This window comes from Aquarana catesbeiana, linkage group LG07 (genome assembly GCF_042186555.1).
Source record: "Aquarana catesbeiana isolate 2022-GZ linkage group LG07, ASM4218655v1, whole genome shotgun sequence".
Taxonomy (NCBI): Eukaryota; Metazoa; Chordata; class Amphibia; order Anura; family Ranidae; genus Aquarana; species Aquarana catesbeiana.
In genome coordinates this window covers 295,523,234-295,539,557 of record NC_133330.1, presented here as the reverse complement: position 1 = coordinate 295,539,557, position 16,324 = coordinate 295,523,234, and the positions used below count along the sequence as shown (strand labels likewise).

Sequence of the window (16,324 nt, the reverse complement as noted above, 5' to 3'; positions counted from 1 at the left end):
CACCCCCAGGTGTATTAATATAATGATCTGGAAGCATTTGCATGTGAATTAAAAAGTACTAGAAATTAAAGCAAAAAGATAATCCAAAAAAATATTATTCAAGGCTGTGGGGAGATAACCTCTAAAGTATAAAAGCATATAAACACACATAGCATCATCCAGCCATAACGTGTATAGGAAGGCCCGTTGACTACAGACACCCCCAAGGGTATTAATATAAAGATCTGGAATCATTTGTATGTGGATAAAAAAAGTACTAAAAAGTAAAGCAAAAGCAACTATTATTCAAGGCTGAGGGAGATGACGTCAAAAGTATAAAAGACTCACTGCACTTAATGTTACCAAAGGTCCCAATAAGATATGTCTTATAGAACGTTGTCCACCAAAGAGCTTCTTCAATAAGAGCATCTTCTCATTCCACTTCACTATATAAGCCTACTAGCAGCTCAAACAGATAATTGGACAGAAAATGGAAATTCGGCTTCCTCTATAGAATGCATTACACACAGTAAATATAGGAGAGCTGCAGTCATATATAAACCCTATGGATCAACTTGCATGCATTCGGCAGTTTTGCCCACTCTAATCTTTATATTTAAACCCTAGTCAAGAAGGTAAAAGAATTGTCATCCAGCTTTATGATTGGTAGGCAAATGGTTGTTTGGATCAAAAGGTTTATTAGGACATGATACAGAGTCTACATTTGATTTAAGCATCCCATTAAAAAAATGGCAAAATCTCTATTCTCAGTGCTGTCTTTACAACTCCTTGATACCAATTAGAAAGTGAATATATCTAAGATATCCCTTCCAACATACAATTACAGCAACCGAGCAGTAACGAAATCTTCATTTTTTTTTTTTTCTTTCAATCGCTCAACTGGTTCTGCATAGAAAATAGCACTGCCTCGAATGTAAAGATTCACATTACCATGTTGTATGCTGGCCTAGTGCTGCGATAACGCAGTCGACATTTTCTTTTGCAAGGCAAGATATAACTACATCCCGACCTATCTCGGATTCTATAAATTAGGTGTTAGTTTGCAATATAACAGGACACCGGTTTATTTGTACATCAGGACAGAATGCAGATAGGACGATTGTGAGGCTTGCATTGATGTGATGCATAAGATGAAGCTTTGGATTGTTTTGGAATGTAGAAGTATTTCTTGAGTGGTGGTGGTGGTGGGGGGGGGGGGTGATGGGGATATTAGTGGGCAGTGACAAGCGATAGGCTGCGCAAGGGTTGATTGGAGGGACAGAAGTCATGGTGCTAGCTGTTAATATACCTGTTTCAGCACATCCAACCAAAAAGCTCCAGGTTTCTCTTCGTTCTCAAGGTTATTTGCATGTGTGCTCACAAACCACCTGGTGGTGATGCTTTGAATTGTTACTTTGAAAGAATACTTTTAACACCAGCCATGTTTGTAGCAGTGTAACCTTGCAAGGGAGCAGTCCATGCTGCTGTATCCATCTGTACTCTACGTGCTTGATCAGGGGGAAAATCCAGCAAGCTGAACAGAAGCTCTGATGTGCGAACTCTAGGGAATCTTCATATTGACTCTCTTGGAAAAAAAAAAAAAAAAAAGAACAATTCGGACAGACCCCTTTGCAGACGGAGCATAGCAAAGGCTCCTTTTTGTTACTCTCTGACAAGATGTTTGAAATCACCAGGACCCTTAATGCTGCTTTGTTAAATAATGAGGTAACAATTTGACACTTTCTTATGCGAGTCTAACAATTTTTTTTTTGCCTGCTGACTTTAAACTACTGTAATGAAGAATTATTTCCAATTTTTCTCCTAAATGAAGACAAATTAACCTGATCTTGACAAATTAAAAAAAAGAGGGTTTGTTGTTTGTTTTTTTTTCTTTTTATCGAAAAAAAATCAAGAATCTTTTTTTTTTGCTGTCTTCCCTCCACTGATCTTTAAACCTCTTTGCAGCCAAGCGGGCTTCCAGTGTATTGCGTTCCTGGTCCTTTTGACAGCATAGAGGTTAATGAGTGCGTCAGTCGACTGCTGTTGCCTATGATAGTACGAAGTATGACTTGCAAGCTGCCCAGAGTAGGTGTTTATTAATGCTGAATTGGCTTGTGGTGTAGCCCATCTGGACCATAAGAGACGCTGCAGATTTACTTGTGATGTTAAGATGTCCATACCGTTTGGAAAGGATGTTTGCTGGAGACAGGCTGAGAGATACACTATGAATCCATCTCTTTTACATGCGTCTGCTGCCACTAATGACTTACAAGGCTGCTCATTTAGGGTAAGGCAATCTAATCACCTTTTGATTTGATTTTGGAGGAATTGGCTGTGCACGAGTTCCGTGTCTGTATTGTTTGTTTTTTTTTTCTTCTTCCTTCTCTTTATGCTGTGCAGTGTCTGCCTGAGCCTAGATTATACTAGCAAGTGCAGAATGCTGTGTGCTTCACCACATCTCAGAGTTAATAGTTTGAGTGAAGCCCTAAAACTAGCCGTACAATGTTGATGAAGGAAATGGTTTTCCCAGTTTGACTTTGTAGTAAGCCACTCTATGTTTTGCCCTACTTGAATTATCTTGTTTTATATGTTATGCAAAAAAAAAGCCATGAAACATGCATTATTTACAAGAACGATAATGCCTCTGTAATGCAAGGTGAGGTATAGACAGCATCGCCAAGGATTTAAGTTGGTTTTACTGCATAGTGCATAATAGACAAGTCAAGTACCGCAATCAGAACAAGATTTGTGCAATTTTTACCTTGTAAATGGAAAAGTATAGTGCCTATAGCAGGCGGAAGATTTACGTTACCATGATACATTGGTTTATGCTTAATTTAAAAATGCATGTTACATGGGCACCAACTTCTTCTACCATAATATTCTATACTCTTGAACTTGATTTGTTACTACTTTTTATTTTGAAAAGAGAAACTGTGATAAGTATGATCTTACAGTGCGTTAACATTGATATATTTTGTATTGGTATATTTTGTGGTTGTATAACGTAAGCGCTATATATATATATCTATAGATATATCTATAGATATATCTATATATAGATAGATAGATAGATAGATAGATAGATAGATAGATAGATAGATAGATAGATAGATAGATAGATCTGTATATATAGATATAGATATATCTATATATATTGCTGTAAATGTATTTTATAGCACATGCCTGCCTGTTAATATACTATGATCACCATAGGCCAGTTAGACTAGCTATATTTAGAAATATGCAAAGTTAGAATATTGGCAGATTATTAAACTAAAATGAAAAAAATGCTCTAAATAACAATAATAAACCTTTCATACATACATTACCCCTGATGCACTTTGCACTTTATTTTGTTGCCTTAATTATTACTGTGATGTTGGTGTTGCTGGAACTATTGCTTAAGGCTATAATATCCCTTATAGGTACGGTCGTTTATTTGTTTTTCTTTTAAGTAAAATATTTGCTTTAGTTTTAAGGTGATTGTCAAACACTTAAGGGTTAACTGATAACTTTAAGGCTTTAGTAGATAGCGCCCCCTCTGACAGCATGCTGGTACTTAAATCTTGTAGCCTTAAGCTATAGTGCCACTTAGGGATGCCTTTAAAACCAACATGTTGACTTATAGAAAAAGTACAATGGCATATGTTTATATTAAAGCGATATCTAGATCAGCAAAGTGCAATTATAGGGAAGCACGTAAACTGAATTATTTTTAATTTCTGCATTCATATCCAAATATAAATATAGATTGTAATGTTTAACAGCAATACACTTTTTAATATTCCATATCTTTCATGTTAAAAAAAAAAAAAGGTTACACCGCCAAGGTCATTGATCTCTAAGATAACATTGTCTTAAAAATGGCATCAGGCATAAATTTAGGTATGGATTGATTGGACTGCCAAAATAAAGTTGGGTGCCTCTTGCAAAAGAGTCCTGCTGATGTGCAGTATGGCATTATTAAAAGTGATTTAGAAAATCTCCAAAAAAAAGTTTTTGAAGCTCATACAAATCAAAAGCGTTGAAAAGAAGCTTCCAAAGGCTTGGGCCCTTTATTAGTTAGGGCGGTTACATGGCAGCTCTGTCAGCACCATTACTCTTTTCCCTAGGTGGGAACATCCTACAAAGATTGATGCAAGGTCATGCCACACAATCTCCAAGCAGGTGTCAAAGAACCCTGGAGTGACAGCTAAGGATCTGCAGTCATTATGCTGCACTTGATAACACCTGTTATCAAGTATGGTTCATGGGAGGTTGCCAAAGAGGAAACCGCTGTATTTGAGAAAACAAAAAGATTGCTACCCATCTCAAGTCGGCTAAAGACCACCTGGATGTTCCTCAGCACTAAGGCAATCCTATTCTTAGGACAAAGGAGACAATAGCTAAACATTTTGGTTAATGTATGCAGCGTTGAGTTTGAAGAAAAAAACGTTGGATACCAATACCAAAACTTGATCCCAACTCTGAATCATAGTGGAGGGGAGCATAATGGTTTTGGATTGTAATGGTGCCTCAGGACCTGGAGCTCCTTCAGTCATTGAGGGATTAGTCATTTCCAGTTTGTATAACAAATGGTTCTGCAAAAAAGTCTGTGCGTCTGTCCATGATTTAAAGTTCAAAAAACACTGGACCAAGCAAGCTGACAACCATTCAAAATACAGGAGCATGTAAACAACATCAAAAGACATTATGTAGTTTGCAATGGTTAATATAGACTCTTGACCTCTAGCCAAAACGAAAAATGATGTCATAATCAGAAGCAGGACATTCAAGCAAGACATTCCAAAAATAAGCATAAAAGTAAACTTTTTTGTACAAAAATAGGTTAAATACCTCCAAAGCAATGTACAGGTCCGATTAACAGCTGTAGAAAGTATTTATTTAAGGCTCCATCAAATTCAGTTCCGCTAGTTATTAACTTTATTCGCTTCTATACCATTTTCATAAATGACCTTGGCTGATCAAACCATTTGTTCAATAAAGGAAATGTAAAACACTCTATGTTTGCCAATATATTTTTCAATAGGACATCATATTTTAAAACCCAATTCATGCAGAAATCAAGAAAATGTGTTCACAAAATGTTCTCACGACTGTACATGGGTTTAATTTTATGGGGATGTATTGTGATGATTATGTTATTGTGTACCAATAAGTAATGGGGCAGCATGGGTTAATACATGCCACCATTTGTGTTGCCTGTTATAAATGTATCATATATTCTATTGTTGTTTTTGTATATTCTTGTTTTAGGTTCCTATGTGTTAAGTGTAGTACCTATGTACAAAGTTCAACATCTGTTACAAACTAAACAAATTTCACATTTTAGATATCTGACCAGAGTAAACCAACATCTTATTGGTTGCTCTGAGTTAAAGCACTTTGAATATATCCATAGCACTGTGTACTGCCTCATTAATTATACACTGCAATTTAAACATTCTGTTACTAAATCAATACAGAATGGAGACATAAACTAAGATCCGCACCCAAAAGAAAGGCCATCTGTGTAGTTTTGCCTTTCTGGAAACACATAGGAAGTAAGATATCTTGCTAAGGTCATTATACTCAAACAAAAACTTTGTATCATCTGAACTGAAGAGCTATTATGGTTTCCTCATTGGGTACATTCTTCCAAAGGTCGAGGCTACTTTGCTATTTTAAATCAGTATTAAACCCATATTTCACCTTACCAATGCTCATTTGGCTGCATTAGTTTTCTTTTTTAGGCTTTCTTTCCCTTATTTTTATCTGGTAACCCAGTCAGTAAGTCTGTTGTTTTTCAACAGAACAAGCTCTCTTGCTGCTGTAGCAGTTAGGGGGTTGCGACAAACCATTTACAGTACTACTAACAGGGTTTCTTACAATGATCATCCCTTATTTATTTCTGTAAAACTTGTATCCCAAAAGGACAAAAAAAAACTGTTGCTGTGACTGCTTATAAAATGTTAGCTGCAGCTTGCCTTCAATTTGTTAGTGTATCTAAATAGGCTAGTACATCTAACACTCCCCTCCCACCAGACTGACAATGCTGCTGTCTAGAAGTGTCCCTGTGCTCCTTCCTCCAGATTGGGGCACCCTTATACAGGAGGTGTGTTACTGGCCAGATCACAGGTGAAAAGAGAAGGGAAAAAGCCTAAAAAAAGAAAACCAATGCAGCCACCACATCTACTGATTGTTTTAGTTTTTGGTTTTGGATGTAATGCCACTTTAAACCTTTCATGTCTGACCACCCTGCTAGAGAAAGTCAAGCTGTGCTGGGTTTTCTTTCTCAAGGTACACCTAGAAGTCCATGAGTAGGCTCTGCTGGTGGGGAAAAAAGGTTTTGGCCTAGACTTTTCTCTCCAAACCATTGGCATACTTCAATAACTAGTAGTAGGGACATTTTTGGCCATCATAAAGCTGCCCTAACTTTTAATTAAGGGAATCATAATTCCATATACACTAATAAACTTGGAACAGACTTTAGGTAATGAAATATAAAAATATAGAGCAACCTATACTTTGCCTAGTAGTTTTGGGGTTAGCCCTGATAAGAAAATTGTCAATACAATCTTGTAGATGTTACACTTTTACCGAAATTGCCGATTTTGTAAGACTTAATGCTCTCAGCAGGCTCATAGAAGGATGAATGCAATATGGCAGATATTAGGAGTGGCCAGAATTTTTTTTTCTTTTTTTTTGGGGGGGGGGGGGGGGGGGATCCTGTGCCTGGGGTGTAAAATTCTTTAGTCACACCTTTACAAGTATTATCAAAAATATTTCACCATTTCTAGGCATGGTGTTAGCGTAATGTGCTTGAAAATATGGTAAGCAGAGTTGTCTGCCTATCAGCAAGTAAAGCTATGAATTCAAGTTTACATCTCCAAACAAACTGTGCCATGTATTTTACTCCCAGATCTCATCCCATGATCCTTTGCTTCAGAGTCTGGTGCACTGATAGGCTGCCATATTTTCAGAATAAGCTAAATTTGATCTTCCAGTCACGTTTTGCCCTCCCAATCTATCTACAAAATTTGTCTTCTCGGAAAATCTATATGATAATCATCTCTTCCCGCTCTGACATTAATCACTTGAAACAAAAGATCCTACAAAATGCTTGTGTATTATGGAATGTCTGATATCATAGCGCCGCCACGGAAAATATTAAGCAAAACAATACGCACATAAGAAATGGTGAATTGTTGTTTTTGCCCATCATTTATGCAAAGAAATGTTCAAAGATGTCTGTGGTTAATAAAATAGGGTTGCATATTTTGTTTGACTTGGAAGCATAAGTCCTCCTGGTAGGTGCTGTAGGAATCTTTTTGTCTTGGCTACTCCATTACTTAGTAAGACTGTCATGTGTAACGCATGGCTATGTTATGAGTAGCTTTGTGTATATATTTGAGTTTATTTGGTAAAGCATTAAAAAGGACACTTGGGTTGGTTTATTAAAATTGAAGTCTGCATAGAAACCAATCAGCTTCCATGTTTTTGTCAAAGCTTAATTGAACAAGCTGAAGTTAGATGCTGATTGGCTACCATGCACAGCTACACCAACATTTTGCACTCTCCAGTTTTAGAAAATCAACTCCACTGATGTTCTACAAAGAGCTGTAACCTATAATAGCCATTTATTCTGAGAAGATAAGAGATAAGGGAAGAATGAATTCTGATTGGTTGCTGTAGATTACTGCAGGATCCATGTTGATCCTTAGTGGTGGAATGTTTCTCAAACACCTATGTAGCCTTCAGTCAACATGGGCACTTTGGCAGCATAAGACTTACCTATCTATTTTTTGGCCCATACCAAGTTAACAAATAATCCAGACACCTACAATTTCAATAGCACTACCTGGAAGACAGTGTTTTAAAAAAATGGTTGAGTCCATAAACACAAAAAAATGTGTTCCTCAGAAGAATGGCCAATTGGTCATTGACATTATTATATTATGAATGAAGTTATTGTTTTAGAAATACACCATTCCCCGTAATTGAGGAAACAAAACCAAGGTGGTCAAAAAAAGGCCAACAACATGCCGTACAGTTTATACAACTTTTCATTTTTTTCCCTAATAACCACAGCAGCATTTCCTCACCAAAACGTCAAGTTGCTTTTGAAACCTTTTTTTATATTATCAGCATGCTCAGAGTAGCAGAAAAAAAAGACAAGTTATTCCCTGAGGGATTCACAATTATGTATAATTTAGAGCCGAATATTCAATTAACAGTTTTGCTGACCAACAAGAAATGGGACTCAAGGTCAAGAGAATAACTTCCTTCTGTCCTCTTCAAGTTTACAGTCTTGGGGCAGCAGGTTTAGTGTCTTTTTGTGTGCTTCTTCCATAAAGGCTGATGCAGAACCTCTTCACTAGCATCAGGGACATCAATCACATCTCTGTTTGACAGCACCATCCCATAATTATGGCAAAAAAAGACTGGTTGTGCTCACAACAAAATACATGAATAAAAATAAAATAGATAAAGCACTTTTAACATAGTAACTGACATCATTGCTGTTGTATTGTGTTTAAAAAAAAATAAATAAATAAAAATTATATTTAAAATAAAAAAGAAAGACAATTAGTCTGAATATACTTCTTTGTGCAGCTCTTGTTGATTAGTACCAGGGCCCTTTTTGTTAATGATACCCAGGTTGTAAACAAAGCAGCAAATGGCATTGAAAGAGCTCCTTCCCCACCATCATTGTGCTGATTCTGCCCCCCCCCCCCCCCCCCCCCCGTTTTATTCAACTCAGAGTGTAATGTTAAAATCAATAATTAGGATTAGTACAGTTAGCATGCTAGGAATGACCCGTGAACTGATATTCTTCAGCCAGAAGTTCCCAGCTGGTCATTTATGACAAATACAAAGAGCATTTCAGGGACCGTCACTGAGCCTAAATTAACCCCCAGGCTCCGGCAGCAACATATGTCACAGAAACTTGTGCAGAAACCCATTGCGGCAGGCAAACAGTTAAGCTCCCTAGCCTGATAGAAGGCAATTTCAATAGCACCTTGCCTAGCTCCACCTTCTCCAGCCCACTCAGCCAATCAGATACTGTCTTTATCTGACAGATAGTCCCATAAATGCATGCAAGCATCTAGCCAATTTTCAAGGCAAGGCTGTATCCAATTTTCATATCTACACCCTACTTTCGAGAGGCATCATCACAGTCCCTCTCTCTCTGTTTTTTTTCCTTTCTTTTTTTTTCTTTCCTTATTTTTTGTTTAGATTTTTCATTTGTTTTCCATTGTTTGCCTTGTTCTATGTGTTAGCAATTCATTTATTTATTTATATTATTTATTCCTTTTCTTTTTTTTTTTTTTTTTTTTATTTAACACGAGTTGTTGGGATATTTATTTATTTTTCCTTCCTGGTGGTTCGTGGATTTGGAAAAAGACATCAGAAATCAAAAATTAAAAAAAAAACTTTCTTTTTTTTTTTTTTTTTTTTTTACAAATTCAAATACCTAATAAAGCATTCTTGAAAATAAAAATTACAAGGAGAAAAGTCGGAGCACACAGCGAGACACTAATAACCTTTAAGAATGGTGATGGTAGGTGGCACATTATTTTATTTTAACATTTTTTTTTTTCTTCAAGTTCCATTCAGTTTTGCAAGTCTGTCTTGTCTGCATCTCTTGTTAATGCGGTCTTGGTGTTCCGTCGCTTCAGTGATCATAGTGGTGGGCTCCTATTTTTGTGTGTGTTTCTGGAGTAATTTGTCACGTGCAAATAGAATGCTTTTTTGATTTTTTTTTTAATTTTTCAAGGTCATTTTTATGTGTTGTACGCTAACACCATAGAGCTATTGTCACAGAAAAAAAAAAACACCCTATGAAGTATGCGGAGCGTTGCGTTCGCCCATTTCCATCTAACCTCTGATACTGTGTGAGCTTTCATTTCTACCATTGTGTTTCTGCACAAAGACTCTCAAAATCTAGTGGAAAAAAAAAAAAAAATGAAAAGACCAAGCCTTTAAAAAAAAAAAAAATAGCATCTCACCCTTCGCTGCTAATTTCGGTTGGTCTGCGTAGTTGGTATGGTAATCTTTCATGAGAGTGATTTATAGGGGTTTGGTATATGCTGCATATTGTATTTCAGAGTTCCCTGCCGTGACCTCATAAAAGAGGAGGAGGCTGGCGTGTGTTACAGCGCGCACCCTGTGTGAGTGTGTGTGTGTATGTGTGTGTGTGTGTGTATGTGTGTGTGAGAGTGTGTGTGTGTGCGCGTGTGTCCTTCGTAGCATCTCTTGCCAGCGCTACTGTAAGAAGGAATGTCAGCTTTTACATAAGGCTCTTTTTGGTTTTGACACTGTGACACACTAGAAGGCTCCATCTCAATAATCACAGATGGAGTGGAATGGCTTAAAGATGGTAAGTGGATCGCGGAGAATTGTATTTTTTTTTTTTTTAATTTTTGTTCCGTTTTCCATTTCAGACCGCAAGCAGTTATTTCCATTTACAACTGTTTTTCTCCTTGCCTTTTATTTTTTAATGAGAAATTCATGCACTAGCTTGTCGAACGCCTCACTGCTTCCTTCAGCGTGTGCTGCAGCCAATCTAGGAAGGGTACCTTGACAACTATAATGTCAGTGAACGTCTATCACAGAATTACTTGATGCTGTGTAGTCTTCATTTGAATTACATGAGTCTTTGGACGTGTCAGCGGCTTTTTTTTTTTTTTTTTTTGTACACCGCCGTTGAAAGCTTTGTGCCTTAAAGCACAAAAAAAAAAAAAAAATCGCTGCAGATTGCACATATGTTAAATAAGTACAGCTGTGTTTTTTTTTTTTTTTTATTATTATTATTGGCCCAAAACATAGACCGTGTAGCTACTTGACGCTCCTTTTGGCTCCTTTTGTGTGCCTTTCTGACAATGGGTATAAAGTGCCACACTTGAATCTCGCAGTCGTGACCTGCATGGCATGTCGTTGAATGCTGCGGGGACCCGGGGCTCTGTGTCCCTCCGATTCCTTGCACCCCCCCACCCCGCTTACAAATCTGCCCTGGACTGCAATCTTACAAAAAAATAAAAATAAAAATTATTAAAGATACTTTCCAGTTCTAGCAAATTGAAGCTTCCTTATCCCCACCCAGTGCCTTCATTCTCAAGGAATTGTCTTTGTCTGCTTGTTTTGATGGGTGTAAAACAAACAAGATTAGATGGAGCATTGTAAGTGAAAGCTATCGCTCCAAGGGGAAGCCAGAGAAAGGTTGCCGAGGAAACGGCTAGGAAAAGAGGCGAGATAGGGGAGCAGGTGGCAATCATTTGGGAATATAGCAAGCGGCGTGAAAAAAAAAAAAAAAAAGACTGGGGTTACCTCTATTATCTGCTCTCCTTTAAAGCAGTCACAACTTTAATTACTCTGTATATATAGGTGCTAATTACAGCTCAAGCACAGATTTACAGTGAATCACTAAACACTATTTTTAAGCATCTGTTTCATACTAAGCAGGGAGTATATTTTATATCATTCAAGGAAGGAAGAAAAAAAAAAACACTTTTGTTTTAAGTTTATGGGTCACAAACATGGATGGCTCCCAGAATGCAGGAATAAACTTAATTTTTTTAAAATAATTAACAAATATGCAAAGTTGAATTTTGAAGTCATCACTAGTTTAAAATAGAAATTATTTTTACATTTGGCCTTAAAGTAATTTACCATAAACCTTTTTGATGCAATTTATTTTAAAAGAACACATTGTTATTTTTTTGTGTTATTTTATTTTTTTTATAATACATTTGGTATATTCGAGTCTGAGGTTGTCCATAAAGGAAATATTTTCTTTTTTTTTGTGTTATTTTATTTTTTTAATACACGTGGTATATTCAGGTTTGAGGTTGTCCATATAAAGGAAATCTTTTTTCGGTGTAGTTTTGATTAAAGTGTTAGACTTGAACAGTAGTACCGTACCAAATATAGAAATGTATATATTCCACAAGCCATGGCTTTCTGTATCACCTTGTTTTATAGCATGTACTCATAGTTATGGTCTTATATTTGTTCTATCACAAAAGGTTGTACCCTCCTGTGGAATCTCTACTCATTGTGTGCCAACTGTGAAATATCAAATGAAAGTTAGAAGAATCCATTTACATGCATCCATATCTAGGCTTTTGTTATAGGGGAGAAATACATTCCTTCGTCAGTATAGAGGGGACATTTAAACCCTGTAATCAAACGATGTGTTACACTCCGGTGCACACTACACTTCAATTTATGTCTTGTTTACTAAATGAATAATGCTATGAACAGATAGTGTAAGTGTTGCTATTTCAACACATGTATTAAGTGCATTGTCAAATGACATTCCTTACTGGTTACAGTAGAGTATCATACAATAAGTATTGGTAAACATGTCAGTATGTAGGACAATTTTTGTGAGTATGTCACCTATATACAAGAATATGCGTGTATGTTTGAATGTATGATCTTGGCTGTGTGTATATGTATATGCGTGAATACATGTGTATTTTTGATAACGTCCATTTTTTAATCTCTCTTCCTACCTGTCTATCCATCCGTTCCTCCATTCAACTTGTACAAGTATTTAAACTATGCATATTATCACTTTTCAATTACTCTCAGGTGTGCCTGTGGCTACTTAGTGCCGACCGCCTTATGTTCATGCCACCACTTGCTCATTTTTAAGTGGAAAACTTAATGGCGCTTTGATTAACTTATTGCCAGATACTTCCTGTTTGCCTCTTGCCTCTAAGTCAACCAAAGGTTCCCAAGGAAAAGGGAGGTTAAGAAAATCACAGTCAACTCAAATTCACAAATGTTTCAAAGTTTCATAAAAGGACAGATGTTTTTTCTGGTGTTTTTTTTTTTTTTTTTTTAAAGTATAACAAGTAGATTCTCCATATTTCAAATGTTGATGGAAGGCATTGTTGAAACTTGAGTTTTCCAACAGTTAAGCTTGGAGGATATTGGTGGCTGCTTGGCCGTCTTTGAAATGAGTTGGTATATAGCGCGGGTGCAGCTCGCTTGATCGCAGCGTTGGTTTCTGTGGTCAGTGTGCAGGTAATTGTGTTATAGTGTCTGAGAAAGGACACTCAATCACAAGCTCTATAGGGGGTATGATCAAGGATTTACTATCGAAGGATTGAAAAGACGGGAAACTTGGAATTACAGCAATTGAGAGAAACCCTAGTATCCATGCATACAACACCTACAGCTTTGGACACAGTGCATATGTGCAGTGATGCTTGCAAAGTACAGTAACTTATAGCAACCAATCTGAAAGCATCTCTGAACTGATCCTACCACAATAAACTAAAGTCAGATTTTTTTTCCTATAGGTTACTACACTATGCATAGTCAGATTTATTGTTAGTTGCAGTGGCTTACTGAAATAGTGTTTTTCTTACTAAAATATTCCAATGTAATTTAAAAAAAAAAAAAAAACTTAACCTACATGAACCAACCATACAACATACTGATGTGTTTGGAGCATTCTGCTCTTTTAAAACAAATTACCTTAGCTGATTTGGTATTGCAATATTAACCCAGCAGTTGATATACTTTACTATCCTACCAAGTTGCCTGTGTATTGTGAATCATATGTATCCAGGTTTATTCAGTAACACAGTGTGTAGAGCAACACTGATGTTTTATTTCCTATATCCTAAATATATTTCCTGTATCATAATACATTTATTATAGTCTAAGTAATAAAAATAAATTTGGATTGGTTGCCATGAATTTTTGCACCATGCCTTTGCTTTTTGCCTGCCCCTGGCCAAAGCACTGTAGAAGTTTCTATGAAGTCTTGTGCCCTGATCCATCAATGGCGTTTGTACTCTATACAGTCTTTTTACACCTTATGGTGTTTGCGTAAATATTAATAGAGATTATGTTTAACTCATAAGACAAAAACTCATGCTAAAAGTACAGTAGCCCAAAAGCGTCCAATCAGTAGTCATCCTTCAAAGTCCTTATCACTTTCATCTAATAGAAGGGGAAGCCGGATTGGTTGTTAGGAGTAGTAGCAGTTGGCACATCACCTGAACTGCCTTATTAAATAAATCCCAACAATTTGATGGATGCGTTAAGGCCCAAATGTGCCCAAGCCCTTCCTATCAAGCCCAAGGCTTGACCGTAGCCTTTCTGTTTGCAGCAACAGGATCTGCTGCCTATTGTGAATTTTAAAAATCCAATTTCTGTGATTCTCTTTGTTCTGAAAAGATCAGTGTCTCACAGCAGCCGCTGATTTGCATGGATCCCCCCTCCTTTTTCTGCTTTACCTCTTTGTGTGCCAAAAGGATGAAGCATGAATGCTGTATAGGTCCTGCATTCAGCATCACAACTAGCTATCCCATTTGCCTTGTAGGCTGTTCATCTAAGTAGGTGTCCCATCCCTGCTGTGTGTTTAGCCAGCTTGGGTAAAATGACTGTGAATGTGCATATGGTATGAAGAGAAAAAAAAAAGAAAGAGAAAGACAGAAAGATAAATCCCCTGAGAGGTTATATGGTTACTAGACTTAGTCTCATGCTCTTCCCGTCTCTTTCACACACCATGTCTTCTTCATGGGACAGTTTAATGCATAGATGTGTAGAACGAGCACTGCAATGCAGTATTTTTTTCAATGTCATTAGGGTGTTTAGGGTTAGGCAGAGATTGAATTTGGCTGGGTATGGTCAAAAAAACCCACACATCTGATTTCATGCTGGAGTGGGGTGGGGGGGCATCCAAAAATAGCTCCCCCTTCTGTCATTGTGCTCCTAAATGTCTTCAAGGTTGACTAATTATCCACAAAGGTGACAGCACGTGAAGGTTAAACGATTAGCTAAATGTGTGCCTTTTTTTTTTTTACTATGGGATCGGCCATGTGGAAAAGATTATTTCTCAAAAAGAAGTCATAACTTGAACCTGTGTTAGGATGTCTGTCCAATATTTTGTAAAATATTAGCTTTTATTTGGAAAAAAATAAAGCCAACAGACAAAATAAGGCTGTGGATGACCATAAAAGTCTACCATAAGTAACAGACTAAAAAGTCTTAAGGAGAAAAAAAAAGATGGTATCTAAGTAAAGTCTACATCCAAGCAGTAAGAAGCCTTTTAGAGTTGTGCAGTTATATAGGTGTGTATGTGCGTGCGTGCATACGTGTGCATGTGTATATCTCTCCCTCTATTGCTTTTAGTGTCTTTAGCCTATATGCATACATGTGTACTTCTATACATATTATATTTTTTCCAGCTGTATTTGATTTTCCCATGCTCCGGGCATGTGTGCCTGGAAATTTTGGGCCCTAAACCTGTCCTTGAGCTTCCCTTTAGCTCTGCACTATAGTGCACATATATTGAATATATGATATATTTAATATTAAACATGTTACATACATCTATGTATCTTCCAATCTTGCTTGAATACATTAAAAGTAAAACATTTTTTACACTAGTATCTTTAACACATGATTAGATGTAAAGTTTTTCAATTGTACGTAGAGGATTTGATGACGCAGCCCTATCCCATGCCTATTTTTTTTTTGGTCCATTTATTTCCTCCCCCCTCCCCCCCCCCCACAGTGTTACAGTAACTATATTGACATTTTCTGAGATATAACTATGTGACAAGTGATAAATCATAAAATGAATGATGCATTACAGATGTATGCTCCACAGCCCCTCTGACAACAAACCCGTTAAAATAAGCACATTAATGAATATATTAGACATTCTAGCAGTCATACAATGATTTTGAGTTTGAATCAGGTCTGATTTTCGCAGTGGCTGCAGGCGTTGTTTTCCAATGGGAAAGGAATTTATGTATTGCATACTCAATTGTTTCTCATTACATTGATTTCAAGGGACCTTTAAACGTTGCGGTTATGCGTTGACCTCTGACCCGGCGCTCTGTCACTCTTGCTCCACAGTAAATGACAGACTCGTAAAAATAAGCATTGGAAAGCAGCCATCCAGAAAACGGGAAAGAAAGTGACGCATTAAAGAAATGGTTACAATGAAAATACACGTAGCTTCATGACTGTTAATAACAGAGAGAGGCAGCACAAAGCTCCTTGTCAGGTGAAATGGACTTTCTTATTTGGTCATAATTTTCTTACGCTGGCTTTTTTATGGCCTAAGCGGAAATGGGAATGACTTGGCATGGCCTAGTCAAGAAAAATAAAGGAATTCATTTTAATAAACCGTGCTTTGGGACTAGGCCTCGGTTTTAAAAGAGCTTTACCATACAAAAAAAACTTTATTTATAATAACAACCTCAGATATTATTTCATAAATACTCAGCACTGAGATGTGTGATACATCTCGCAGTAAAGCTTCAAGGCATATCATAGGTTATATTAACATGCTTGACCTCAGGTCTTTGAAGCCCTGCCAGTCTGA

General features: G+C 36.9%; 1 protein-coding gene across 7 annotated transcripts in view; it reads left to right on the top strand.

Moving 5' to 3' along the window:
• The first annotated feature begins 1,320 nt into the window (after positions 1 to 1,320).
• ELAVL4 (ELAV like RNA binding protein 4) overlaps positions 1,321 to 16,324 on the top strand; it is a 151,978-nt gene continuing 136,974 nt past the window's right edge. For 2 of the 7 annotated variants that reach the window (XM_073593574.1, XM_073593571.1), the window contains exon 1: positions 1,741 to 2,266. In XM_073593574.1, the coding sequence (XP_073449675.1) occupies positions 2,150 to 2,266 (117 nt within the window). In that variant the 5' untranslated portion in view covers positions 1,741 to 2,149. Of the gene's footprint in view, positions 1,705 to 1,740; positions 2,267 to 9,078; positions 9,527 to 9,899; positions 10,346 to 16,324 lie in introns of those variants that run through there. The other 5 variants (XM_073593568.1, XM_073593567.1, XM_073593569.1 and 2 more) reach the window with 4 other exon arrangements.